Genomic DNA, 22,651 nt, shown 5'->3' with positions numbered 1-22,651 from the left:
GGTGTGGTCTAAAGCCAATCCTAGATTTTATGTTGGATATGATGAGAATATTAGTAACTAGCCCCCCAGGCCCGATGACAGCATATTAAACCCTAAAATAAACTTTTAAAATGAAACAGACTGCTACACACCGGAGCCAAATTAGCCAACACCCCCTTGTGAAAATAGCCTATCACGGGAATAGTCTACAAGCCACCATAATGTTAAATAGAATGTAATCTCATTGCATTGTCAGATGTCAACTTTCTGTCCATGTAAGATTGTCTTTGTGTTAAACTCGATACGTTAGATTCGCCTCAGTATTCAAAGATGACAATTAGCCTATGTGAGATATCATGCAAAAATTGGGCATGGTTTGAATAAATATACCAATAACATTTTTTAAGCTCCTCCAAAGATGGTTTTCAGAGATGGCTGTTGAATAACAAATAACTTGTATGCACACTGTTAGTAATTAAGTTGGTTAATTTGTGTTTTCCAGCTATGGTCTGGAGAGAGAGTGACTATGGACTTTTGCTGCAGATATGCAATTCTTTGTTCAGAACACTAACCTCAAATTTCACACCAGAGGAAGAAACAAACTAAGTGATTTACTTAAGCAGCAATGTTTGAGAGTAGTTTTTCCCCTTTGCCCCAATTCCCCATGCTGCTGCACAGTGCTGAATGAGGAAAGGGTGTGCACCAAGAATCACCCATTAAGATGGGATGGTGAGGTTTAGTCACACAGGCCACACACAGGGTCTCTTCCTTCCCTATACCTTGGGTAGTCTTCCTTGCCACCATCAGAGCATCATTTGTGACTTGACATCATTAGTAATGGCTTTCCTGACACCAAACTTAATACCTGAGGGACCTACCAAACCCCAGGCAGAGGCATACACTCGCCATTTTATTGATTCTGTGGCTAACATAGCAAACTGTTTTACATCTGAGAACACATAAATTCCTTTAGCAGATACAAGTGAATCAGCTTTTAGTTTAAGAAGCATCACAGTATTGGAGGTGTCACAGACCATCAACTGTTCACACAGGCAGCAAAAATGTCCATGCACTTTTTGATCTTCTTCCATATCACTTACTGTTTACCCATCTGGTCACGAGCTAGTGCTACATCTCTGGAACCTCGGCAATCACTTTACAAACAAACTGTTACAATTCTGGACAAGAAACCAAACATGTCTCATCATTGTCCATTACTACAAAAACACAGGTTACTTAACTGGGAAAACATGGTCAAATATTCCAATCTATGTCTCGTCTATAAAATTATTTACGGTTTATCATCCCCTCCTCTCCACCAGTTTGTCAACATTCAAACATCTGATCAGAGCAGAACCAGAGGTGCAGCACGGAGAGATTGTGTCATTCCATTCACAGAACGTGTATTTGGCCAAACTGCTTTTTCTGTTTGCGCTGCTAATGAGTGGAAACTCACCCCCATAACCATCAAAAAAATAAACACATATAGTACATTCAAGATCCAGTTAAAAAAAACTGGCTTATTGACAATCAGAGCTGTCAACATTTCCATTAACCGTTAGACCTGCTCTTGCTGCCCCCTGTTGGCGTCTTGCCTTGTGTGTGTCCATGTGTTCATGTCTTTGTCTGATGCTTGTCTGATTGTTGGTCAGCTATGTCCCTAGTGTATATTTAAATGTTCTTATATTTAACTTTAATAGTAGTACTTTTTACCCAATGTACAATGTATTGTAATTGTTATGTTGTTATGCAAATATGTATTTCTAATTTTGTAGGGTGACTTGTTACAATCTGTCTAGGGACTGCAGATGAAAAACAGACTTTTGGCTAACTCTGGCGTACTGACAGAAATGTCCATTAATGTCGCTGTGTTAAATTAAAAAAAATTACAAAAATAAAAAAGGGGAAGAGCCATTTGTCAGCACCACAGAAAGATACATCTGGAAAACTGCCTCCTTTGAGAAGCTTGTCAAACTGGAAAGAAAGAGACAATGGTGCAGCCAATGAAAATCTGCCCCGGGGAGTCTTTTGAAACATGATGAGTGTGCATATGAGAGCTTAAATTACCCCTCTCCTGGGAAAATAAACAACACTAGTGAACAGTGGATGATCAGTCTCTTCTGAGACGTGGCAGGCAATCCAGGACCTGTGGATCGGTGGCAGCAGGCCAATAAGGCTCACCATCAGTTCAGATGGACCCTGCTGGTTGACTACTTAAGAGTCAGGCACCTGAACAGTAAACTAGTAAGATGCCTGGGCAGGCATTAGAAGCCAATTGACAGCATAGGAAACTGGTGTTATTACAGAGAAATAAAGGTACCTGGCTGATTATCATTGTGTTAATAACATCAACAGGAAGAACAGCACCGCAGGCACCAGTTAGTTTAACTTCCTGGTGATCTGTTGTAGTTCTATGTGGGGCAGTGTGTGACCACCAGACTACAGCTTGAATGGGAGGAGGTGTCTGCCTACTACACAAAGTGCTGCCTCACATGGCATAAATGGCTTCTTGTACCATGGCTGGAGCTGGAAAACAGAGCTGGTTATCAGTCCACTTAAATTCTCTCAATTAGTCTAAAACAACCATTGTCTTATAGTTGAATACCTGAATCAACTTGTGCTGTTAGTAATAAAGTTGGTGGAGTACATGGCAATTTCATTTGTCACTGATGGGCCTATGATTTGCCAAAAATATTTGTAAACAACTAATAATGCATATTTAATGAAAATGGGTCTAGTCACTTGATCCAGGTCATAGATCATTCATCAAACAATTTTAATTGTGAATGGAAAGTAGATTTCATGCAAACGAGGGCGTTTTATGTATAGACTTGTGTGTTATCTGCAACGCTAGTGCTCAAAACACTGCCATCAGTCACAGTTGTACCGTTTTCCAAAAATATGTAGATTACCATCAATACATGTAAAACACTTTAACCAGAAAACCGACACAGTACAATACAGGTAAATATGACACTACGGCTTTGTTGTGGCTTTAGTGTGCAAAGCAGGAATTCGTAGTGTGGGTGTTCACAGATAGGCTGCCCAAAATGTGCCTAGATGTCATACTTTACCCACGCTGTCAGAGGCTGCAAGGTGGTTTCCCACTCTAGTTTCACATAAATGCATGTTTTATCAATGAACTAGTTAATTATTTATTTATTTATTTATTACACTAGAGTTATTCAAGCTGTGCTGCTTTATTAATAATGTGAACATGTACTTTCAACATATTATTTATCTTTTTGGTTGTGTAAAAGCTTTGTTGAGGTGACAGATGCTGTTTGTCTAGTTGCACAGTGTATCGATATCCACATCAAATCTCAAATAAAAAGCTACAATTCTACTACTAGGCATTGCAAGGTTATTTAAGTCTGCGATACTTTATTTCCCCAGTAGGTGGCGACAATGGCACACGACAAGATTTACAATGTTCCTGTACCAGAGGAACATCTGTTTCGTAAATTCATTTAAAATTAACTAAATTAGAAAGAAAACAACTTCATGTCCTATCCTTCGTTTGTGTTTTGTTCGGGAATATTATTTTTTTTAGACCTTTTCAGACACAAACATCTGATGTTGCTAGTCGTCCTGATCTGTTATCGACTTGTGAGGCTGTTTGTAGTTTTTGACGTCTCCTGCCAGGTTTCACTTTTGAACGAGGAAGTGCCTCTAACGTTATTTGGATTGTACAGCACTATAATAAGTAAGCTTACAGTTTTACTCCAGTGTTTGTGATATTGAGCGAATGGGGTGTATACTGTTTGTCGGTTGAAGGGTTTAGTTTACCTGACCAGAGCTAGCTTAGCTAAGTTTGGCTTGTTGCCGAAACTTTCGTGAACGTTAACGTGAACATTCGGCGTTAGCTTACCTTATCTTCAGTCTGTCAAAGTGTGTGAAACGTATTCACGGTTTGAGTCCCCGCTGCTGTCATCCAGTTTTGTCTACTCGCATGTATTTGCATTTGCTATAGCCTATTTCACAACATACACGTTTTAGCCATTTCGTTTTTTTTTCTGAGTTGTTTGTGTTTTATTGTGACTTTTTAACCAGGGATGGCCACCGCGCCACAATCACTTCATATGAGATCGACTGATCTCATCAAGAAAGAGGCCCTGGACTACGGAGGATTTGGAGAAGTTTACCTGTGCTACCATGTAACCCTCGGTCAGGTGGTGTTGAAGACCTTGTATACAGGACCTATTCGCAATGAGTAAGTTAGATTTGTATTTACTGTAAGGAGTCTGCTGGGTATTCCCCCTGGCGTATGGTAACTTGAATCATGCGCCGAACAGGATACTTTAGACAGGCTCTCCACACAACAGTGAGACTGTCGTTGACAGATATAGTTATGACAGCATAACGGTATGTGAAATTGATGGAAGAATGTTGCCTGTGTAAAAAAATACTTTGCAAGCCTAGTTTTGGTGGGTGGCTAGTGGGTAGAATAATACTAATTGGTATTAGAACAATTTGCATCCCCAGGCTGTGCGCCATGAAAAAGCTTTGCTAAGAACTTCCTATTTTAGATGGACAATAGAGACTTAAATTTATTTGAAATGCGGATGTAGGTCAAACATCCGTTTTTTTCCATGGATGGATATGTTTTTTTTTCAGATAACATACCTCGATAACTACTTCTCTGTGGATGCACATTCTTACATTTATAACACTTCTTATTTGAAAAAAACATTCCTATTTTTATTGCAGCATGTGATTTCAGTTTTTAATTTCTATATATCTTGCAAGGGATGCACCTAAATCTCTGGGGTACCGATACCTAATACTGATCCAATACAAGTGTTTTTTTTCTTCTGGAATTTCAAATCTGTACATCACTGTGTGGAAGTCACTTGAATATTGTATGTAAGATAACATTTAGTAATTGATTTCTGTGGCACTAAAAGTTTGGTTTGTTGCACAGCTTGTCTGGATGATTGTAACTTGTGGCAGAAACGCTGAATTTTATGACATTCACACAGACACTGTATTTAATATGGATCACACCATGACTTATATCTGATTTGTAAAAAGTAGCGTCATCATTGGTGCATCCATTAGACTCAAAATTATTATATATTCCACTTGTCTGGCAGATATTCAGTTCTCACTTTTTTTTCCTATACTTTCCAGGGAGAATAAAAGGTCGCTGCTGGAGGAGGGAAACATCATGGCAAGCCTGAACCATGAACGGGTGGTCAAGTTGCTGGGTGTGATCATGGAAGATAGAGACTGCTCACTAGTTATGGAACTCCTACCCAGAGGCAACCTGTCGGACATGCTACAGACGGTCAGTCAGTTTAATAACTGTAGTGTCTGTAACTCATGTAGTTCCACTAGATTTTATCTATAGTTTGCTGCCTTAAATCACTCATGGTATTTTTACACAAATGAAAGTACTAACACACTAAATCTTTCCCAGGTCCCTGTGCCAATATCCATCAAAGGCAGAATCATCTTAGAGATTTTGGAAGGGATGGTGTATCTCACAGAGAGAAAAGTCATACACAAGGACATTAAGCCGGAAAACATTTTAGTGGACAAGGATTTTCACATCAAGGTATATTACACACCTTGCCCATGACAACGTTTTGATTCTGACAGCAAGCATTGGCATGGCAAAGTATTTTTTTTCCCTCTTTGTCTTCTAGATTGCAGACCTTGGCCTGGCCACCTGTCAGACATGGAGCAAACTCACAAAGGAGGAATCTCGCAGGAAGAGTTGTTTAGGTCAATCAGCAGGGGTGAGAGGTGCCGGCACACTGAGCTACATGGCCCCTGAGCACCTGGAGAGTATACATACACCCTCTACTGAGAAGTCTGACGTCTACAGCTTTGCAATTGTGGTTTGGGTCATCGTCACAAGGGAAGAGCCATATGCAAGTGAGTTGCAATTCCTAATAACAAGAGCCATGTACCCCATGGATAATTAAATGGTTATGCACTGTTTTAGATTCATAACTGATAACTGCAATAGGTAAACTTCATGCAGACAACCAAAGTGTCTTTTTTTATGTCCAGATGCAAGAAGCGACGAACAAATCAGCCAGTGTGTCCGAAACGGCGACCGACCTGCAGAGAATCTTATTCCAGAAGACACGCTTGCAGAGATAATTCAGACTCATGAAGAGGTGCTGGGATCACACACCGCTGCAACGGCCAACGTTTACAGGTGTGTGGTGTGTGTGTGTGTGTGTGTGTGGGGGGGGGGGGGGGGGGGGGGACTGCAGAACGAGCTGCAAGACTTCCTTCCTGCTAAAAGACCGCTGATATGCGAATTTGGCCTTAGAAGGTATGTGTGTGTGTGGGTGTGGTGTGGGTGTTGTGTGTGTGTGTGGTGTGTGTGTGTGTGTGTGTATCATAAGTAAAGTAAAATGTGATGTGATCAGAAACAAAGCAGTTTATTTATAGAATTCAAGGCTTGATTTTATTTGAACATTTTATTTAATGTCTCTTAGTTACTCAGCAGCTAATATGCACATTTAAGATACAAATAGGATCTTGTTGTAACATTGTTATAATATTGCTGCTGTTGAGTGAAAAAAATATTTAAAATGGTCCTTTAGATCTGAAATATAAAGGAAGTTCTTAACATTTTGTGATGCTAGGAAAATTTTCAGCAGGGTTTTTCTTTTCCCTAAGCTGTTATTGAGTTTTTGTCACTATGTTGTACAGGTATACACTATGTAAACCTGAATTTCAAGCTAAGTCATTTGACCCCTTCAGTTTCTTATGTGGCTCTTCTCATCCTTTCCCCTCCCTATTTCTTGTCTTGCAGAGGGCTACGACTTCTTCTTTCCTATTTACACGGAAAAGCTTGAACCCTACGTAGAGGAAGATTTACTTGATCTGAGGGTAAATATATATTTACTATATTTTCTTTTTGAATTGAATGTGGTAACACTAAGAAGTCGATTTGAAGTTAAAGTAAAGCTGATGAAAGTATTTAAATTCTTCATTCTCTGTGTGATTTTTTTTTTTCTTTTCTTTTTTAATGCAGAATTTATACGAAGGCCCAGATGACCTTGTTGAGAAGATGAAATCGTTATCAATCAACCACGATTTTTTTTCGGCAGGTGAGCACTGTTGGTAATCCTGGCTTACATATACTGTACACACTCTAATGTCCACCTGTGCAGGCTGTATTACTAAATGCTCAGAAAGCTAGACCTTTTTTTGAAAAGGATGGAGTAGCATTATTGCTTTAACCTCTCTCCTTACTGTGCAGATTGCCCAGCTCCTTTGTTGAGTTCAGACAGAAGTGTACCTGTGCCAGTTGAAGCCAGTATTGAAGACATGCATGACATCCAATATGAGCCACTCGTGGAGTCTGTTCAGACAGACGCCAAGGCCGTCAGGTCCCGTCCAGTTTTGGAGGAGAAACTGGATCGGGAGCTTCAGTACCACAAACATGGTAGCTATAACTGTGAGCCTGACGTTGCCAACGCCTACCATCCCAGCAACTTAAATCCTTTCCTGCATGACCACTTCAGCCCTTCAGACCACGCTTTCAGGCAACCCGAAAAAGACAGACCCTCTAATGCATCCTCTGTCCATTCCTGGACAAAAGCTGAACCGGTGCAGCCTACCAGCCAGGAAGAGGCTTTTTATCGCCCTACTGCTGGTCTCTATGACTCTATGAACTCTTCCACACCTACTCCATCCCACTTGCCAGTGTCTTCCAGCAGCCCTTCTCTATCACACTTTAACCAGCAACATCCACTTTCCCACTATGACCGCCAGCAGTCCTGGCCAGCTTACCCAGTGTCTGATACATCTGCTCCTGACATCAGTCCTGGGCGGCTCCTGACCTCTTCCAATAACTGCTTAAAGCAAGATCCAGGTACATGTAAAGCATTTCTTCAGTAAATTCTACATCTAGTTGCCTGAGGCGTTCACAGCTGCTTCTGGAGAGACTGTAGTTATGTGTTCTTGCTTTGTGCTTGTTCCAGGATCTCTGTACATTCAAAATGCCAGGGGGATCCAGATTGGGAACAGCAACATGATGAGTATCAGAAGTTTCGATTCGTTCAACAGTTCCTCATTTCTAACGCCTCAGCTAACTCTCCCATTGAAGAAAGCATTCTAAAATATGGTAAACAATAACATTTCTTTCATGCGACAGCTGTGCTAGTTTGTCTGTACACTTGTTGTTGTTGCTCAGTTGCACTCATTATTAGGGCTGACTAACATTCTCAATAATATGATATTGATTCATCTGCAGATTTAGTTTTTGTTTGTTTATTTATTTTTTGCTGTAAAATCTCAAAAGAGAGTGAAAAATGCAGTCCTAAACATGAAGGAATCCAGTTTGCTATTTGCCAGTGTGAGATGGAGAGAAGCAGTTTTGGGTGGCAGGTCAGATGAGCAATGAAACACAACAAAAAGTCCATGACAACAGTATTTTCTACTACAGGAATCAAACTCGAAACAATTTCTCATAAGAGTTGCACAACTAGTTGCCCTAATAGATTTATCTTTTCTGTCATTCAGAGGACTATGCTGTGACCGAGAAGCACCTTGATCTGCTGAGCGACAACATTGGAGGCAAATGGAAGCGTTGTGCTCGGCGACTAGGTCTGACCACCGTGGAAATAGAGACCATTGAGCATGACTGTTTCCGGGACGGCCTTCCAGAGATGGTGCACCAGATGCTGGATCGTTGGAAAATGAAGGAGGGAAGTGTTGGCTGCACAATTGGGAAGCTTTGTCGTGCTCTGAAAGGCACTGTAAACGTAGATGTCATCCACAAAATATTAGACGCCTGCAGTTCTTCATCTTAGATCTGATTAACGTTCTACCTCATTCTCTCTAAGTGACTTTCTGCCTATGATGGGAAAAAAAATACGGTTTGCAGCATTTAAAGGCTCCCTTTTTTACCAAAACCAAAATACCATATTCATTTTGGTTTTTTTTGCAAAGGGTTTGAAATACAGTCTTTGTCGCTGCCGAATACAATTAAATTTAGACTGTTGTTTGTGTAGCTCAAAGCTTTGAAAATGAGATATGGACAAAATCTCAACAGCTCAACCCAATTGTATCTTACCAGAAAATGTATTTTTGTTACTCATAAGAACCAAAGAACTCACTCTCTGACTTTTTCTACCAAACGTCTTAGGAGCAGTAGAGACGAACACGATCAGAGTCAGGTTTTTCTAATCTAGAAGTAAAAATCATTGTTTATTTTTTAATTTACTATAACGTAATAATGGCCTAAAGGAAAAGTCTTTCTTATTCATGTGTCAGATGATAAATCGTAGTACCAAGAAGTGTTTCAAAAGTAATATTCTTAATACAAACATTGTCAAGTATGTTTTTCAGAAATAGATCTCTGCATGAGTGTGGGATTGTGTGGATTGAGTTTGTGCACGGTTGTATTCCAGACCAACACAAACATAAAGACTCCAAACACAAACAGGTAAGGTCAATGAGTCTGTAAGAAGCTGTTGTGGGGGGGGTAGTACTGTACAGAAGTACAGAAACCGTAGTGCAGTACTCCACTAATACATGTGTATTATTGTAGTCTTCCATTTGTTGTGTAGATACTATAAAATGAGTAAATTGAAGTACCTCTCCTTTAATCTAAACCCTGCTGTAGACTATGTGCTCCCATTTCTCCAAAGTACAGTAAAGTGCATGAATTACTAATTAGCTTCTTGTTTGAGTGTTCATTGTATGGATTTACTGTAATAATAATCATCAGATTTTATTTAATCTGATAATCTGCTGTACTGTCTGAAGCATATTTGGAATACAAGGTTTCTCACCATTTAAACAGTAGATTGTCTTTGAGATGTGTTCATGTCTTGTTCCATTACAAAATTCATTGTTACTTACTGTACTGGGTCTCACAGTCACAATGTAGTTCTCACTACACAGTAGACTTCCATCCAGCATCACACAAAAACTGCATCCCCCTGTTCTCTCCCAAACCTGGATCTAAATTTATTTTAAAGCCATTTTGATTATTTGAATAAACTGTGTGTACATATGTGTCTGGCATTTCAGGAGAGAGCTTCACAAGGCTTTATTTCACACAAAAAACAAAGTCTACAAAAACACAGGATCCAACAACAGCAACACAAAGTCCCAAAATCCCAAAAATACCTAAAAGGTCCAGGGGGAAAGCAATGCCAAAACAGGGAACCAAGGCAGGGAAAACCAGGGCAGGACAACAAACAGCACAGCACAAAGATACACAAACGATCCAACAAAAAACAAAGGGAATCCAGAGGTTAAACACAAGAGGGAACGAGGAACAGGTGATACATCAGTTGAGTCACATCAGGGCGGGGCAGGACAATCAGACAGACAAGAAGTAAAACTAGAGACAAGACGAGACAGACACCAACCCTCAAAATAAAACAAGAAAACCGTACATACAGACACTCACAGGGGAATACAAGACAGACTACCACGCAAGACCGGGGAGGAAACTAAGACACAAAGACAAGGAGACGAGACAGGACCAAAAAAACAAAGAAGGAGAAAAAGAAACCAAAGTAAACACCCAAATCATAACAGACACAACTATATCCATAATATAGCTGTATCCCAATTCCAGACTTCATCCTTAATCTAAGATAGTGTTGAGAATGAAATAAAAAAAAAAAAAAGACAAGATATAGTATAGCCATAAGTGTTTGACTTTGCTCTTGATGGACACTATTCCCCCTACAATGCAACGCACAAAGAAATGGAAAGGTTCACACAGCTGGGAGAGAACTAACAGTATGTGAACACTCCAGAAAACATTAACCCAATATACCTGTACACAATGATAACATTAAAGTCCATATTAGATTCTAGGCAGCTCTGCATATACTAACTAAGACAATGCTCTGAAAACAGGCAATTTCTTACATGGCAGTATATTGTATAATGTGGATATTTGTTCTGAGCATTCGAGTTTAAACAGCTGTGTGTTTGTCTTGATTATCCGCTTTTACTCCCCCAAATACCCCTGACAGGGAGATTGATTTTCCCTTTTGTCATTAAAAAGACCCACATGCATTGGTTTAAAGATGTAATGATAGTGTGCTTTTGCAGTTCAAACAGCCACTGCTGTTCCTTTTCACCTGGCGAGTTTACTAATCTCTTCCCTAAACACAAGAATCTTAATCCTTCCATGCCATGAATGATTATTGATAAGGTCTTGGGATACAAATGTGAACAGGCATTCTAGTTTCTTAACAGTAATTACATCCAATTCAGGGATGCTGTTAAAACAGTACCCTGTTGATCGATAGATACAATCTAATTAGGTGCCTTTTGTTATAATCTTGCCCTGCAACTAAGAAATTGGTAAAACCACAGAAGTCTAATACAAATAAATGAAATAGCAGCAGGCACATGGGATAAGCAGATATGAGGGTAACAATTCTGTGACTGGATAGAGGAACGGAAACAATAGTTGGAATTGTCAGTGATTTAGTCCTAGTTTTACTTGCCTTAATCCAATTCCAGTCATGTTTACTGGACGCAATGTATTTACACACAACATGAACTTAATAGTCTTTCTCCACTAAATAATGTATCTACTGCTGCATATTTGGGTTGTGTAAATTGTTCGTTTCATGTGTCTTTCTTCCCTTTTCCTCTATTGTAGTGACATCAATATATACAATATCCTGAAGAAATATTCAGTTGTCATGAATAACACATGAACAACACGAAGAATGACTTGAAGTTCACATAATACAGGTCGATAGACAAAATTGCGCAGCACAGTACATAGATGATTGATCAAGCACCATACCCTGTATACCTGCAGCTGTCGAGTGTAAACTACTGGGGCTGGCATAGTAAAAGTCAGTGTTAACAGCTTTTGAAATTAGATAGCTCTCAGTTCATATGTCCACATGTTGCTGTAATAATTAAACAAAACAGAGTCCTGACCATGGAAATCACCAAAGGCGTGTTATACCCAGTTCACAAAAAAAAGCCATGATCTAGGATAAAAACCTGTGTAAGATGGTGGGACTCACATGATAATAACTATATGAATATCAGTCAAAAGTTGTTATTCATCAGTGACTGTCATACTCCAACTGTTCCTTGCCAATTTCCTGATTACCTGAGGCTTAACCCAGGTTTTAATAAGATCATGCTAGCAGAAAATGAGTCAATGACATTAAACTAATTTCAAGCCCTTAATGTCTGGAAGAATTTGCACAGCACTTGTCCAATAATAAAAAAAACATGTTGAAAGTGCAGATTGTCAGCTTTAACAGTTAAAACATAATATACATTGTGTGTCAAACCAATCCCATCATACCACGTCCACACAGTCCTCAGAAAAATATTAGCTAAGCTGTTTAGTGTTAGACTTATAATGAATAGTACATAAAGATCTCTTTCTAGAAATAAAGTAATTCCACACCTGAAAGAACATAAACTGCCAAATTTGTGCAGAGGTATTCTGTAAACATTGTGAATATAGTGAAATATTAGGGCCAAGCCACTTTTGCATGCCCTGGAACCATCTCTAAATTAATATCAAAGTTGTCTATTTCTGAAGTCCTTTTTGCACACATGATGGCCAGCTGAGACTTCTTGTGGCACATGCGTTGTGTCTTCTGCACATGTGTTTTGGAAACTGGGGTGTCTTGATCCTTAGATGAGTCTCCATTGGCAGCAGCGTTAGTGATGCTGCAGATTCGAGGGTAGTGTGTGAAGCAATCAAAAGCATCCTTGCACTTCTCACAGCTGTGGTCCCTGAATGCTACCATAGGAGGTTGAGCAGAGGAGTTGGATGAAGGGAATTGGTTGATCTGTCCGTGGATTGAGCATAGTCTGACCCTGATCTCTGGCTTGGAGCAGCACGTAGCAGGCTCCTGGGAGCAGAGGCAGCCCTTCACACAGGCGTGGCACAGAGTAGCCAGGTTGCTGCGCACCATTCTGCGGACGTTCGGCCTCAGCATTAGGTAGATGACTGGGTTGTAGATGGTGGAGGACTTGGCAAACATGGCGGGCAATGCAAATGCCAGAGGAGGGATGTTCTCAATGTGTCCAAAGGCCGCCCACATGGACACCAAAGCATATGGACTCCATGCCGCTAAGAAACTGATGCAGACAGCAACACTTAGCTTGAGGAAAAAAGAACACAGAAGAGAAAAGTTAAAGAAAAATAAACTTTTGAAAAACGTCTTTTGGTGCTTTTCACAGAACAGTGACATTACAGTATAGTAAGATCGGTGTTATTCTATGTTTTTTTGCATTGTCAACAAATCCAATTTAAAAGACAAAAAAAAATATTATATCCCCCAGCCTGTCTACGGCTTTCTCTCTCATTATGATTATAAATCAGCAAAGGCAGCAGTTGCCTCTCATCCATCACTGTACAACCAGAGCCAATGCCCGCTAATGCAAAGCTCCATCGCTTAAGGTTCTATTCGGGTCACTGGCAATTTCTTTAACAAATAAAAGAGCAAAGAACTCTCCAGAGGACACGTCTCCAAGAAGGAGCTTTGATATTTTACATCTGATCCCCAGCAGAAAGTTTAAAAGCACATAATACTGTATGAGCTAAAAGGTATGTTGTTACAATTAAATAATTGCAGACTTTCCTCTTACCTTAACGATAATTGTCTGGTTGCTGCTTATGTGTGTCTGCCTCATTGCATGCTGCTCCATATTCTTGTGGGAAGCGCGCACTGTGACCAGTATGCCCGTGTAGGATGCTAAAATAATACAGCATGGTATGATGTAGCAGAAGAGAAACAGTGCCACAGTGTAGGAGCGTGCCGTAGAGTGCTGATTGGACAGGCGCCAGTCAATGCAACAGGCGGTGCCATAAGGCTCTGGTCCATATTTCCCCCAGTAGGCCAGCGGGGAGCCGGCAAACAACAGGGCATAGACCCATGCAAAGGTAATGAGCCAACGGACATGGAAAGAGTTAAACCTGTTCCCTGTGAAAACACATTAAGTTCTATTTCATTATCCATGTAGTTGAAAGATTCTGGCAAAACTATTATTTATAGATTTGCCCCCAATAATGATGCTACAATAAGATGATGAACATCTTTAGGATGTTTGATAACCCTGCTTTTTAGTGTGGGTGAAATGTCCCCACCACAACCCCCTCCACATTTTCTCATAGTCTGAAGCACTTACAGTAGTCCATTTATTTAGGGACAGGGTCTGCTTGAAACAAACCAGTTAAGGAAATCTGACTGCAGCAAAAGGCTAATGTGTTTATGACTACCATCAGGGGTAGAAGAGCGAATTGTTCAAATGGGAATAACACTACTTACTTTCAGACTGTCTTTCCTTGAAGGCATTCATGGTGTTACCATTGACTGTAAGTACTAATGGACAAAGCATCCGATTCGGCGTAGTGCTGCAAATACGGAAGTGCCTTAAACCTGTATTCTATCTGAATTCCAGCAAGGGGCGACACGTGCGGTTGCAAAAGGAGGTTGGTTTCTGTAGAAGTCTATGAGAAAGTGACCCACTTGATTTATTACCTCAGTAAAAATTTTCATAAGGAGTTTATGGTTTCAATCGCTAGTTCTAAGTCTTCTGCAACGCAACATCGTGTTTATTTTTTTAATTATGGTCTTGTTGAATTTAAAAGCGTCGATAGGGCATGGCTATGATGTGATTGCCAGTGGAAGTGTTTAACATCATGTAGAGTTTAAGGGCTCTTCCCTTACTCCTCCCTCTTGTCTAAAATTGTCACATCCGCAACCAGGATGGCTGCTCCCGTTGATGGCAAATTCAACAATTCACAGCAGATCTCCACAAACCAATGGGTGATGTTGCACATGCGGTGTCCATTAATATACAGTCTATGGGTGTTACCCCCATGTATGAAAAGTGATGGAAATAGTTGCATGAAGAGTTTAAAGGTTCACTATGAGTTCCGTCGTAAACGTCAGACAAACACTAGGGGAACAGGATAGGCACCAAAACACAACAAAACACTCCAGCTAGTCACAAACAAGATGGTTGGGGGAGGGGGTGGGGGTTAGTGACAGTTAGTCATGACATTTACGGAAACATGGGGGGAGGGGCGACCTTGACCTGTTTTGTTTGAAATGTACTTATACTCATGGTGCACAATTCAACTCCTTTATTTCTTTAGTTGGTTAATTGCTGTCTAAAGTTGGCGTGCTTGGCAGCTTGATGCCTTTACAACAGAGGGCTATTTCGCAAAACCTAGATGGCGGATTAAGCCGGGATTTCCCAGTTATCCTGGATGAGTTAAAGTCTGACTCGGTTTTTCGAAAGCAGAAGCACCAAAATGACCATAGAGATCCAGTCTGTGCAGCTAGCCTGCTCCTGACCAAGCTAACAGATATTATGTATTAATCCTGGAGCCTTTTCTGTTCACTCAGCAGTGATTTTACCTTATTGTTATCGACCTGCATTAACATGTACATATCAGTTAAATACTGTTATTAACATTGTTATTAACAGTACAGTGCCCAATTATTTTAAAATGTATTCATGTGATAGCCATTGGGGCTGATAAAGTGCTATACTACATATTTGTTTCTGTAATGGTTTTAACAATGGCTGACTGGTCAGATACCAATAGATCTTTTTAAATGATTTATTTATTTTTCTATTCTTTAACAAGAAAGGATTATGTATTTTACTAATGTGCTTTTTATTTGCCATTCTTAGCACCCAATTTGTTTTGGCTCCAGTAAACTCAGACTATAATTTGAGAGGATTGTAGCCTACAATTATAAAACATGCCCTAATTGTACAATTATCCTTAATTATAGTCTTAGTTCCCAAGACCAGTAACTATATAGTGCAGACTACTGATCATTCATGAAACCACAGGGAGGTGAAAGGTTTAGATTTTGGAGTCCAATTTTTCAGCATCTTTTCTATGCTCACATATACAAGGAAGCAAAGCATATTTTGGAAGAAGCAAACTCGCTATAATAAAGCAGTGAGAAATTGCGATATCTAAAAATATATATTTACAAACCATTTATCTTAACTAAAACCATTCTGCTCACTTTTAGTCCAAAATATACAACTGTTAATGTGTGCAAATTATTAGTAGGCCTACCCTTACTCCTTGAATGTTATAATTACGATGGTTACAGTTCAGAGTCATGGTCACATATGGACGTTGTTCATCGTTTTCTCTCGCTGTTCCATCACAGCGGCAGTGTTTCTTGCAAATAATGTGTTTCACTTCAAACTGCATCAAACTTTCATTGCTGCTACTCACTCCATGTGAAGTATACACAATGCGTGTTCTCTATTTTATCTTTTTTTGCCTACTGAGGCATACTTATTAAGAGTTAGGCGATTCTTCTTCACTCTGTACATGGTTGAAGGTATCAGGGTAAGGATATTTGGACAGCAGAATGCTAGGCCACTCATGTGCCATTGCAGCCGGTCTGGTCCCATCCAAATCATGTTAACAGTGGAGACTGTGTGTTCTCCTGTGGTACAAACTAACCTTCCATCACAAGTCTGATAGATAGATGAAGCTGGAACCCAAAGAAGATTACCATTGGATTACAAAGATTATGTGTTGCAGTCACAGTGAGGAGATTTTTATTGATCGGCCACAGTTGGGTGTATGTGGTATGAATGACGTAGCTCACAATACTGGATGGAAGTGGGTTGCCACCATTGGCTTCGTGGGCAACATGCATGTCATACAAACTCCTGGAAAGATGGTCCTTAAATTGGCTAGTGCTTGCAGTTTGCTGTAAACCAGGCACAATGGTCCCCAGGGTTTTCAACTGCGGCCTGGGCATATTCCAGCCAGAGGCTGTTTTTTACTGCAGTTTCAGAGACAAGTGCAAACATCTCTTTTTTGACATGCTAAAGGAACATATGGGAATAATCTGAATCAATATTTATAAAGCTAGCTCAGGTAGAGCATGAGCAGTTGGGGACTGAAGGTCTAGCTAGGCATAGAGAAATGTACAGTTAAATATGCAGACAGTGAGATGCCACAGTTAGACTATCTGCAATTAATATATTGTTGGTCCCCTTTTCAAAGGGAAGACTACAATGATTGATTAAGCTGCTCAAATAATTTTCACATACATTTTCTTTTCCTAAAACAAAAAAGCACAGTGCGCACTGTGGTTCTCTATGAACACACGGCACAATCCGCCTCTTGGTGTGGACGCCTTTTCACATCGATCATTGGTCCAGAGCCCTTCTATACGCTTTTCCCCCCTGTCCCTCTGGCACGCAATCAGAAGGAGAGCCTGCCGGTCATTCTGGTGGCACCGGAGCGCACAAGCTATCCTGGTTCCCAACCCTGGTTCAACCACTGCCTGGGTCTCCCTGGCAACTGCCGTGGCACAGGGACACATGTGCTGGACGGTGCGATATCCCACCCCCCATACTAAGCCAGTGGCATGGGCCTGGCCATTGAGCAGGAACGCTTGGAGAGGCTAGGCTTGCCCCCTGCATTTGTGTGCACTGGAGCGCGGCTACATTACAGCCAAATCCATCATTACACCAAAGGTTGTAACAAATTCCTTTGGGCGAGGATGTTTTCCCTTTGCAGAGTCCTCCATGACTCACTCGGTCTTATCCACAATTGACGGCAGATGATGCGCTGTTAGCACATGAGTGGCTATAAGGAAAGCAGGTTTTTTGGAGTTATTCACTGTGCTGTGTTTTTTTTTTGTCATTATGAAACAGTTTCACATCTCCGTGTCTTTTTTGTCTGCTTTCATTGCGCGATGTATCTGATTCACTTGGTCTTATCCTCACCTAACGACATGTGATGCGCTGTTAGATCTGGTGTGCCATGTCTCCATCCTCCTGCACCAGAGTGCCCATGAGGACTGTGCTTTGCGTTAATTAATGAAGATTTTAATCCTGAATATTGAGCCCCTTCAGAATCCATGTGGAAGGCCTCACAACATTATGCAGACCAGTCATGAAGGTTTTTAAAGCATACATTATAACCTTATGAACTGTACAAAATAGAATGATAATTACGTATTGTAACTCCAGATTCTAGTCATAGCCTTCTAAGATTCAGGCCACCTGCTTCACCAACATTGGCTGAAGTTGGTAGCAGATCTCTGGTGTTGCAGCTGTAATATACAGTATATATATAGACGTAAAAGAGGCCCATGCGGGGCACCAGGGCCAAAAAGAAATCTTCACAACTGCGCATTTGCGAGGGATAAACCCAATAGCATCAACTCTTACAGGGCTATGCCTATACTTATAGAATCTGGAGTTACAATACGTAACGTTTGTTGCCCAACATCACAAGTAATAGGTATTGAGTGCTGCCCCTGGCTGTTGTGCAATCCTCTATGGAGGGGGTCGTTTTGTTTACTTCCTTCCACAGATAAATTAACAATCAACCACTTAGGGATGTGATGGTTAATCCTATGTCATTTCATTGGGCAAAAACAGCTTCTTTGAAGACTTACCATAGAGCGGATGACATACTTTCACAAAGCACACCATGCTTAGCAGAGTTAGAGTTGTCAGACTGCAGAGGCCAAACAACATGCCACAAAAAGCATATATGGAGCACACTGTTTTCCCATACAGCCACCTGTGTACGAGTTGTGATAAAAAGAGAACAGAGCAAAGACAGAGAAAAAAGATCAATGAGGGAGATGTTGCGAGGGAAAACAGGAGAATAGCATGAGCATGACACTCAATATCTGTAAATTCTCAGACAATCATACCGCTAACCAACCATATACTTATTAGTTCAACGAACCATGAAATATGAAAAGGAGTCTGATTTAATAGAAAAACCTTCAGTATAAAGAATCTTACGCCGCATTTCACATTAACATATTTTGTTGTCTGGGGATGAGAACAACCATTTTGTCTTTGTTGCTTTGCTTTTATATCTGATGTTACAGTAGGGCGGCTTGTGTAATACCTGTGGTGGAAGCTGGAAGTTATGGCCATGGGGTAGAGGGACAGAGTCAGGCCCAAGTCACTAACTGCTAGGTTGATGATGAAGTACTCGGCTTGTTTCAGAAGGTGCTTTTTCTTGTAGGAGACATACAGCAGGGTGCTGTTGCCAAACAGTGAGCATACTCCTGCAGAAAAGACCAAATGTTGTGAGTGCTGATTGGGCGCACAGTGCAAACAAACAACACAAACGATCTTAATTCATTTGGCTGTAAAGTACGTATGTATTTATTATCATGTTAGACTAAGCTAAACTTTATAGGGAAATACTGTACATTTTTTCAGGTTCTACTGAAAACTCTGTCATGCCTTGAACCTGTATTATTTTTTGCAAAAGTATTTACTATTCCCTATACTATACTTTAAGGCTTTTACAGTTCTAGTGTTCAGATGGAACAGTGTTTGGTATTAGACAACCATAAATATACTTTGTAAACCAGCAACGCTCAGTGTGAACAAAATAGGGCAATTGCAGGTGATTCTTAAATTCAGGTCGCAGGGAAAGCATCGCACAGTGACAAGTTTTACAAGTTCTTTACTGATCAGCACAGACACACGGGACAAACCGAACTCCAACAGCAGCAAAAAACACACCTGACACCACATTGACATCTAACTTAACCAGGCTAAATACTTATTTAAATTCACATGAGCTGCACAAATTGCTCATAAAGTCCATCAAAGCAAAACGCAGCAATCAGAAAAAAAATGTAAAATAAATACCCTTAAATAAGTAATTTGAATAAGTAACAACCCCTTTCAGAAAATGGATAAAATCTCTGAAAAATAACAAACTCTGTCTTTCAGGACTATCACTACATGTAAGGATTCTTCAGTAATGCTGCCATCATCAAATAGGATTTTATTCAATTTTTCAATAAATGTAACAGCCACATAATTAATTTTTTAGAGACTGCTTCAATTGTTATGTTAAGATAAACTCGCGGCAACAGCTGCAGCACTGACTCACTGGGTCTTTACATCGATGTGAGAATGCCTGAGGAAGGGTAGATTCATGCAGGTGTAAACTCATACTTATACACAACTTGAGAAAATATTTTGTACATATTCAACGGAGAGGAAAGCTGGGAGGGAGGGAGACAAAACAACACATGCAGAAAAAGACACACACGAACAGATACATGAACAGACACACACAGAGGTCAAGGCTGCAGCACAAAAGCTACAGCCCAGACCTCAGTGAGTCAGCGATGATGCGCCAAGTGTCCAGGGTCTTTTTTGGCACTCCATGGATTTATGCCGTGGAGAGTTCCATATAAATTAACTAGAGTAAATATTGATAGAGGTGATGCATATACATACAGTATCACCTAGTACCACAGTCACAAATACAGAAATAAACACGCTTCCAAGGCTTCACAGTGTGCTGTCTTGCTTCACGCTGTTACTTATTTCAGCCTGAGCAGAATTGTAGAAAACTCACTGACAGCATTATTAATGTTATTAACTCGTTATCATCTGTTAATGGAATACAAAAAGACAAAATGGGTTTGAATTTCTGAAGAATTTACTCACCAAAAACAAAGTAGATCACAGCCAGGGTTGTGTCCATTGGCACAGGTATGTTGGACTGGAAGGCAATGTCTTCATCTAACACTCCATCTGAAAACTGATCGGATTTTTTCAAGAGCAATATTAAGGGTCTGTCTCGCTCATAATATATTAGCTTTTAATTTGTGTCGTCACAGGCATGATTTGAAAGTGTCCGGCTTTAGCTTCTCCCCATGATAATCAAAAAATAGTTGTTTTAAAGCTTTAACAAGCTTGAGTCAGAAGGCATATTATATCATTTGGTTTGTTCAATATCATTAACTGAATGGAATTCAAAGGAGAGGACAAACACATTAAAATGCATTTAAGATGCACATCATCAACACTCTGGTGACTGACAGACATAGATCAATGAATGATATGAGGGTCAATAAACAATAAGAAACAACAGGGAACCAAAACATGTTGCCTGGTATTTGTCATATTTTCTTCGTTCTAATATGCTCAGCAGTTCAGAAACCGTATTTAGCTGGCAAGGCATAAACCATAAACCAATCAGAAAATCCTCCTTTATAATACACTTTACAATGCACTGTATCCACATTTGTGAATTAAACGTGCCACATGTGTACACAGTTTATTGTTCTCTTTCCAATGTGTAGCAGACCTTGTGAATGGCTTATTCTCCTCTTTTTCCACTTTCCACTGCTACATGCATCTATTCAGACTGGCTCTCTATTACTGAACCCCTGTTCAACTGTTGCTGTTTTTTGCCTTAAACTCTGCCTCATTCGGATTGGCTACGTCTTGGTATCGTTTGGTAATAATGTCATCATTTGGAATAAATAAAAAGTGAAACAGCGTGGGCTTGAAGACTGGAGACAGCCCTGTAGCATCTGCATCACCTGTCACTGTAAGCTATAAGCTGTTGAACCATTGTTCAGAGGAAAGCTTTCATGGATGCAGTGTGAGAAACACAAGTCTTACAAAAACAGCGGAAGTAGATTCAGTGAAAGATGCGCAATGAATACATTTTTAAATAAAGATTAATAAAAGGTGATTTTAACAGGGTCGGGGTCCAACGACCAGTCAATCTTGGAGCATGTCTCTAATCCTGTGTTATGTTTAACTCACACTTTTAAAAGTGGGGCCTAATTACTATCCCACATGGCCCTTTTATGATGTTGCAGGGTAAGGGCACTCATGTAGCAGATGATGCGCGCGTGCAAACGGGTGGGATATATTCCCGAATAAAGATTTAAAATAAATAAAAAGAATAACCCCAAGAAAGATCAATAATAATGCCTAAAGTGGGTTGCATTTGCGAGAATAGTTGGGTTAACAACACAATTGTAGCCTTGTTTGGTAACGTATTGTCTACTGTGCTCAATTTCGCCACATAGGCTATTTGAGTCAATTACACGTAAATAGTTTACAAGACCAGACATAGTCGTATCTTTTTAAATAATGAAAAAGGAAATGTCCTTACCTCGGCCAGTGCTGAATTACTTAAATCCGCGTCCTCTTAAATGCTGCGCTTGATCCAATTAAAGTCCTTTTCCAAAATCCCTTTTGAGTCTTTCCCTATATATTTATGGTATATATGGTTTTCGCCAACTGGAGTCCCGGAGATGTTCTCCCTCCCTCTCAGCAGCAGTCAGAGCGGCAGCGGATCCCACTCGGACTGTTGCTACACCTGTGGTGTGCTGTGTAGACAGAAGCAGGAGGCTGAGCCGGACCTCCAGGTCCCCTAACTGCTCTAATCATTTAATGACGTCAATTTACAACTAAAACCATACTCTCACTCTCACAGGCTCGTTATCTTTCTGCTTTGAATATAGTCTTAGTCGTAATAGTCCAAAAGGAAAATGCCTTCATGCCTGAGCGTGCATCTTTCTTTAGGGTTCGTTCACTCTTAAGTTGCTGTTAAAGTAGATTAGTCATGTTTTCACTCTGTTTGGCAAAACAGTCTACAGTGGATATGTTCTGTCATTTATTCCACTGCAGTGGAAAGCAACAAATTGACTGTTTTGTCTCTGTCCTTTGATATATTGGATTTCAAGTGCACGACTAACCAAGGTTAAGGTGCTGAGTGTCAGCCTCAAGGGTGTTGAGGCGTGTTCACATATCACATATGTATTGCTTACGTCAAGTGTAGCATTCATAACCCCTTTTAGACATAGTTTAAAAACGAAAGGAGCACAATTAGAAGGGCTGTAGTTCACCATCTTAAATTACAGCCAAAAGGCACTACCTTGCCAAAAGGCAT

At 40.2% G+C, this 22,651-nt stretch overlaps 2 protein-coding genes and 1 long non-coding RNA gene across 3 annotated transcripts; 2 read left to right on the top strand and 1 right to left on the bottom strand.

Annotated features, from left to right (window-relative positions):
• The first annotated feature begins 3,456 nt into the window (after window positions 1-3,456).
• ripk1l (receptor (TNFRSF)-interacting serine-threonine kinase 1, like) lies at window positions 3,457-9,986 on the top strand. Its single transcript, XM_032531220.1, is given in 13 exon segments — window positions 3,457-3,685; window positions 4,033-4,192; window positions 5,113-5,269; window positions 5,402-5,539; window positions 5,631-5,862; window positions 6,001-6,098; window positions 6,100-6,151; window positions 6,758-6,834; window positions 6,980-7,055; window positions 7,208-7,822; window positions 7,932-8,015; window positions 8,018-8,074; window positions 8,473-9,986. Coding segments are annotated over 13 exon segments (2,238 nt in total). The 5' UTR covers window positions 3,457-3,483; the 3' UTR covers window positions 8,763-9,986.
• On the top strand, window positions 4,199-5,012 carry LOC116698949 (uncharacterized). Its single transcript, XR_004334329.1, has 2 exons — window positions 4,199-4,367; window positions 4,484-5,012. It is a non-coding gene; the product is annotated as an uncharacterized LOC116698949 (long non-coding RNA).
• A 2,302-nt stretch (window positions 9,987-12,288) lies between the features above and the next one.
• Window positions 12,289-22,651, bottom strand: opn7a (opsin 7, group member a). Its single transcript, XM_032531786.1, has 6 exons — window positions 22,637-22,651; window positions 20,407-20,500; window positions 18,836-18,998; window positions 18,369-18,496; window positions 13,555-13,889; window positions 12,289-13,067 (listed from the first exon to the last, which is right to left on the bottom strand). Exons 1-6 carry the CDS (start codon window positions 22,649-22,651, stop codon window positions 12,429-12,431), a joined length of 1,374 nt encoding a protein of 457 aa, XP_032387677.1. The 3' UTR covers window positions 12,289-12,428.

This window comes from Etheostoma spectabile, chromosome 12, assembly GCF_008692095.1.
Source record: "Etheostoma spectabile isolate EspeVRDwgs_2016 chromosome 12, UIUC_Espe_1.0, whole genome shotgun sequence".
In the NCBI taxonomy this organism is placed as follows: domain Eukaryota; kingdom Metazoa; phylum Chordata; class Actinopteri; order Perciformes; family Percidae; genus Etheostoma; species Etheostoma spectabile.
The sequence above is the reverse complement of the archived record's forward strand: the minus strand, read 5'-3'. Positions and strand labels throughout refer to the sequence as shown.

Excerpts from the sequence above, each read along its gene's own strand:
- opn7a (XM_032531786.1), bottom strand. Across the intron at positions 18,497-18,835 it reads ACTTCCAGCTTCCACCACAG|GTGGCTGTATGGGAAAACAG; the intron begins GTATTACACAAG and ends ACTCGTACACAG. Across the intron at positions 13,068-13,554 it reads ACCAGACAATTATCGTTAAG|CTAAGTGTTGCTGTCTGCAT; the intron begins GTAAGAGGAAAG and ends TTTTTCCTCAAG.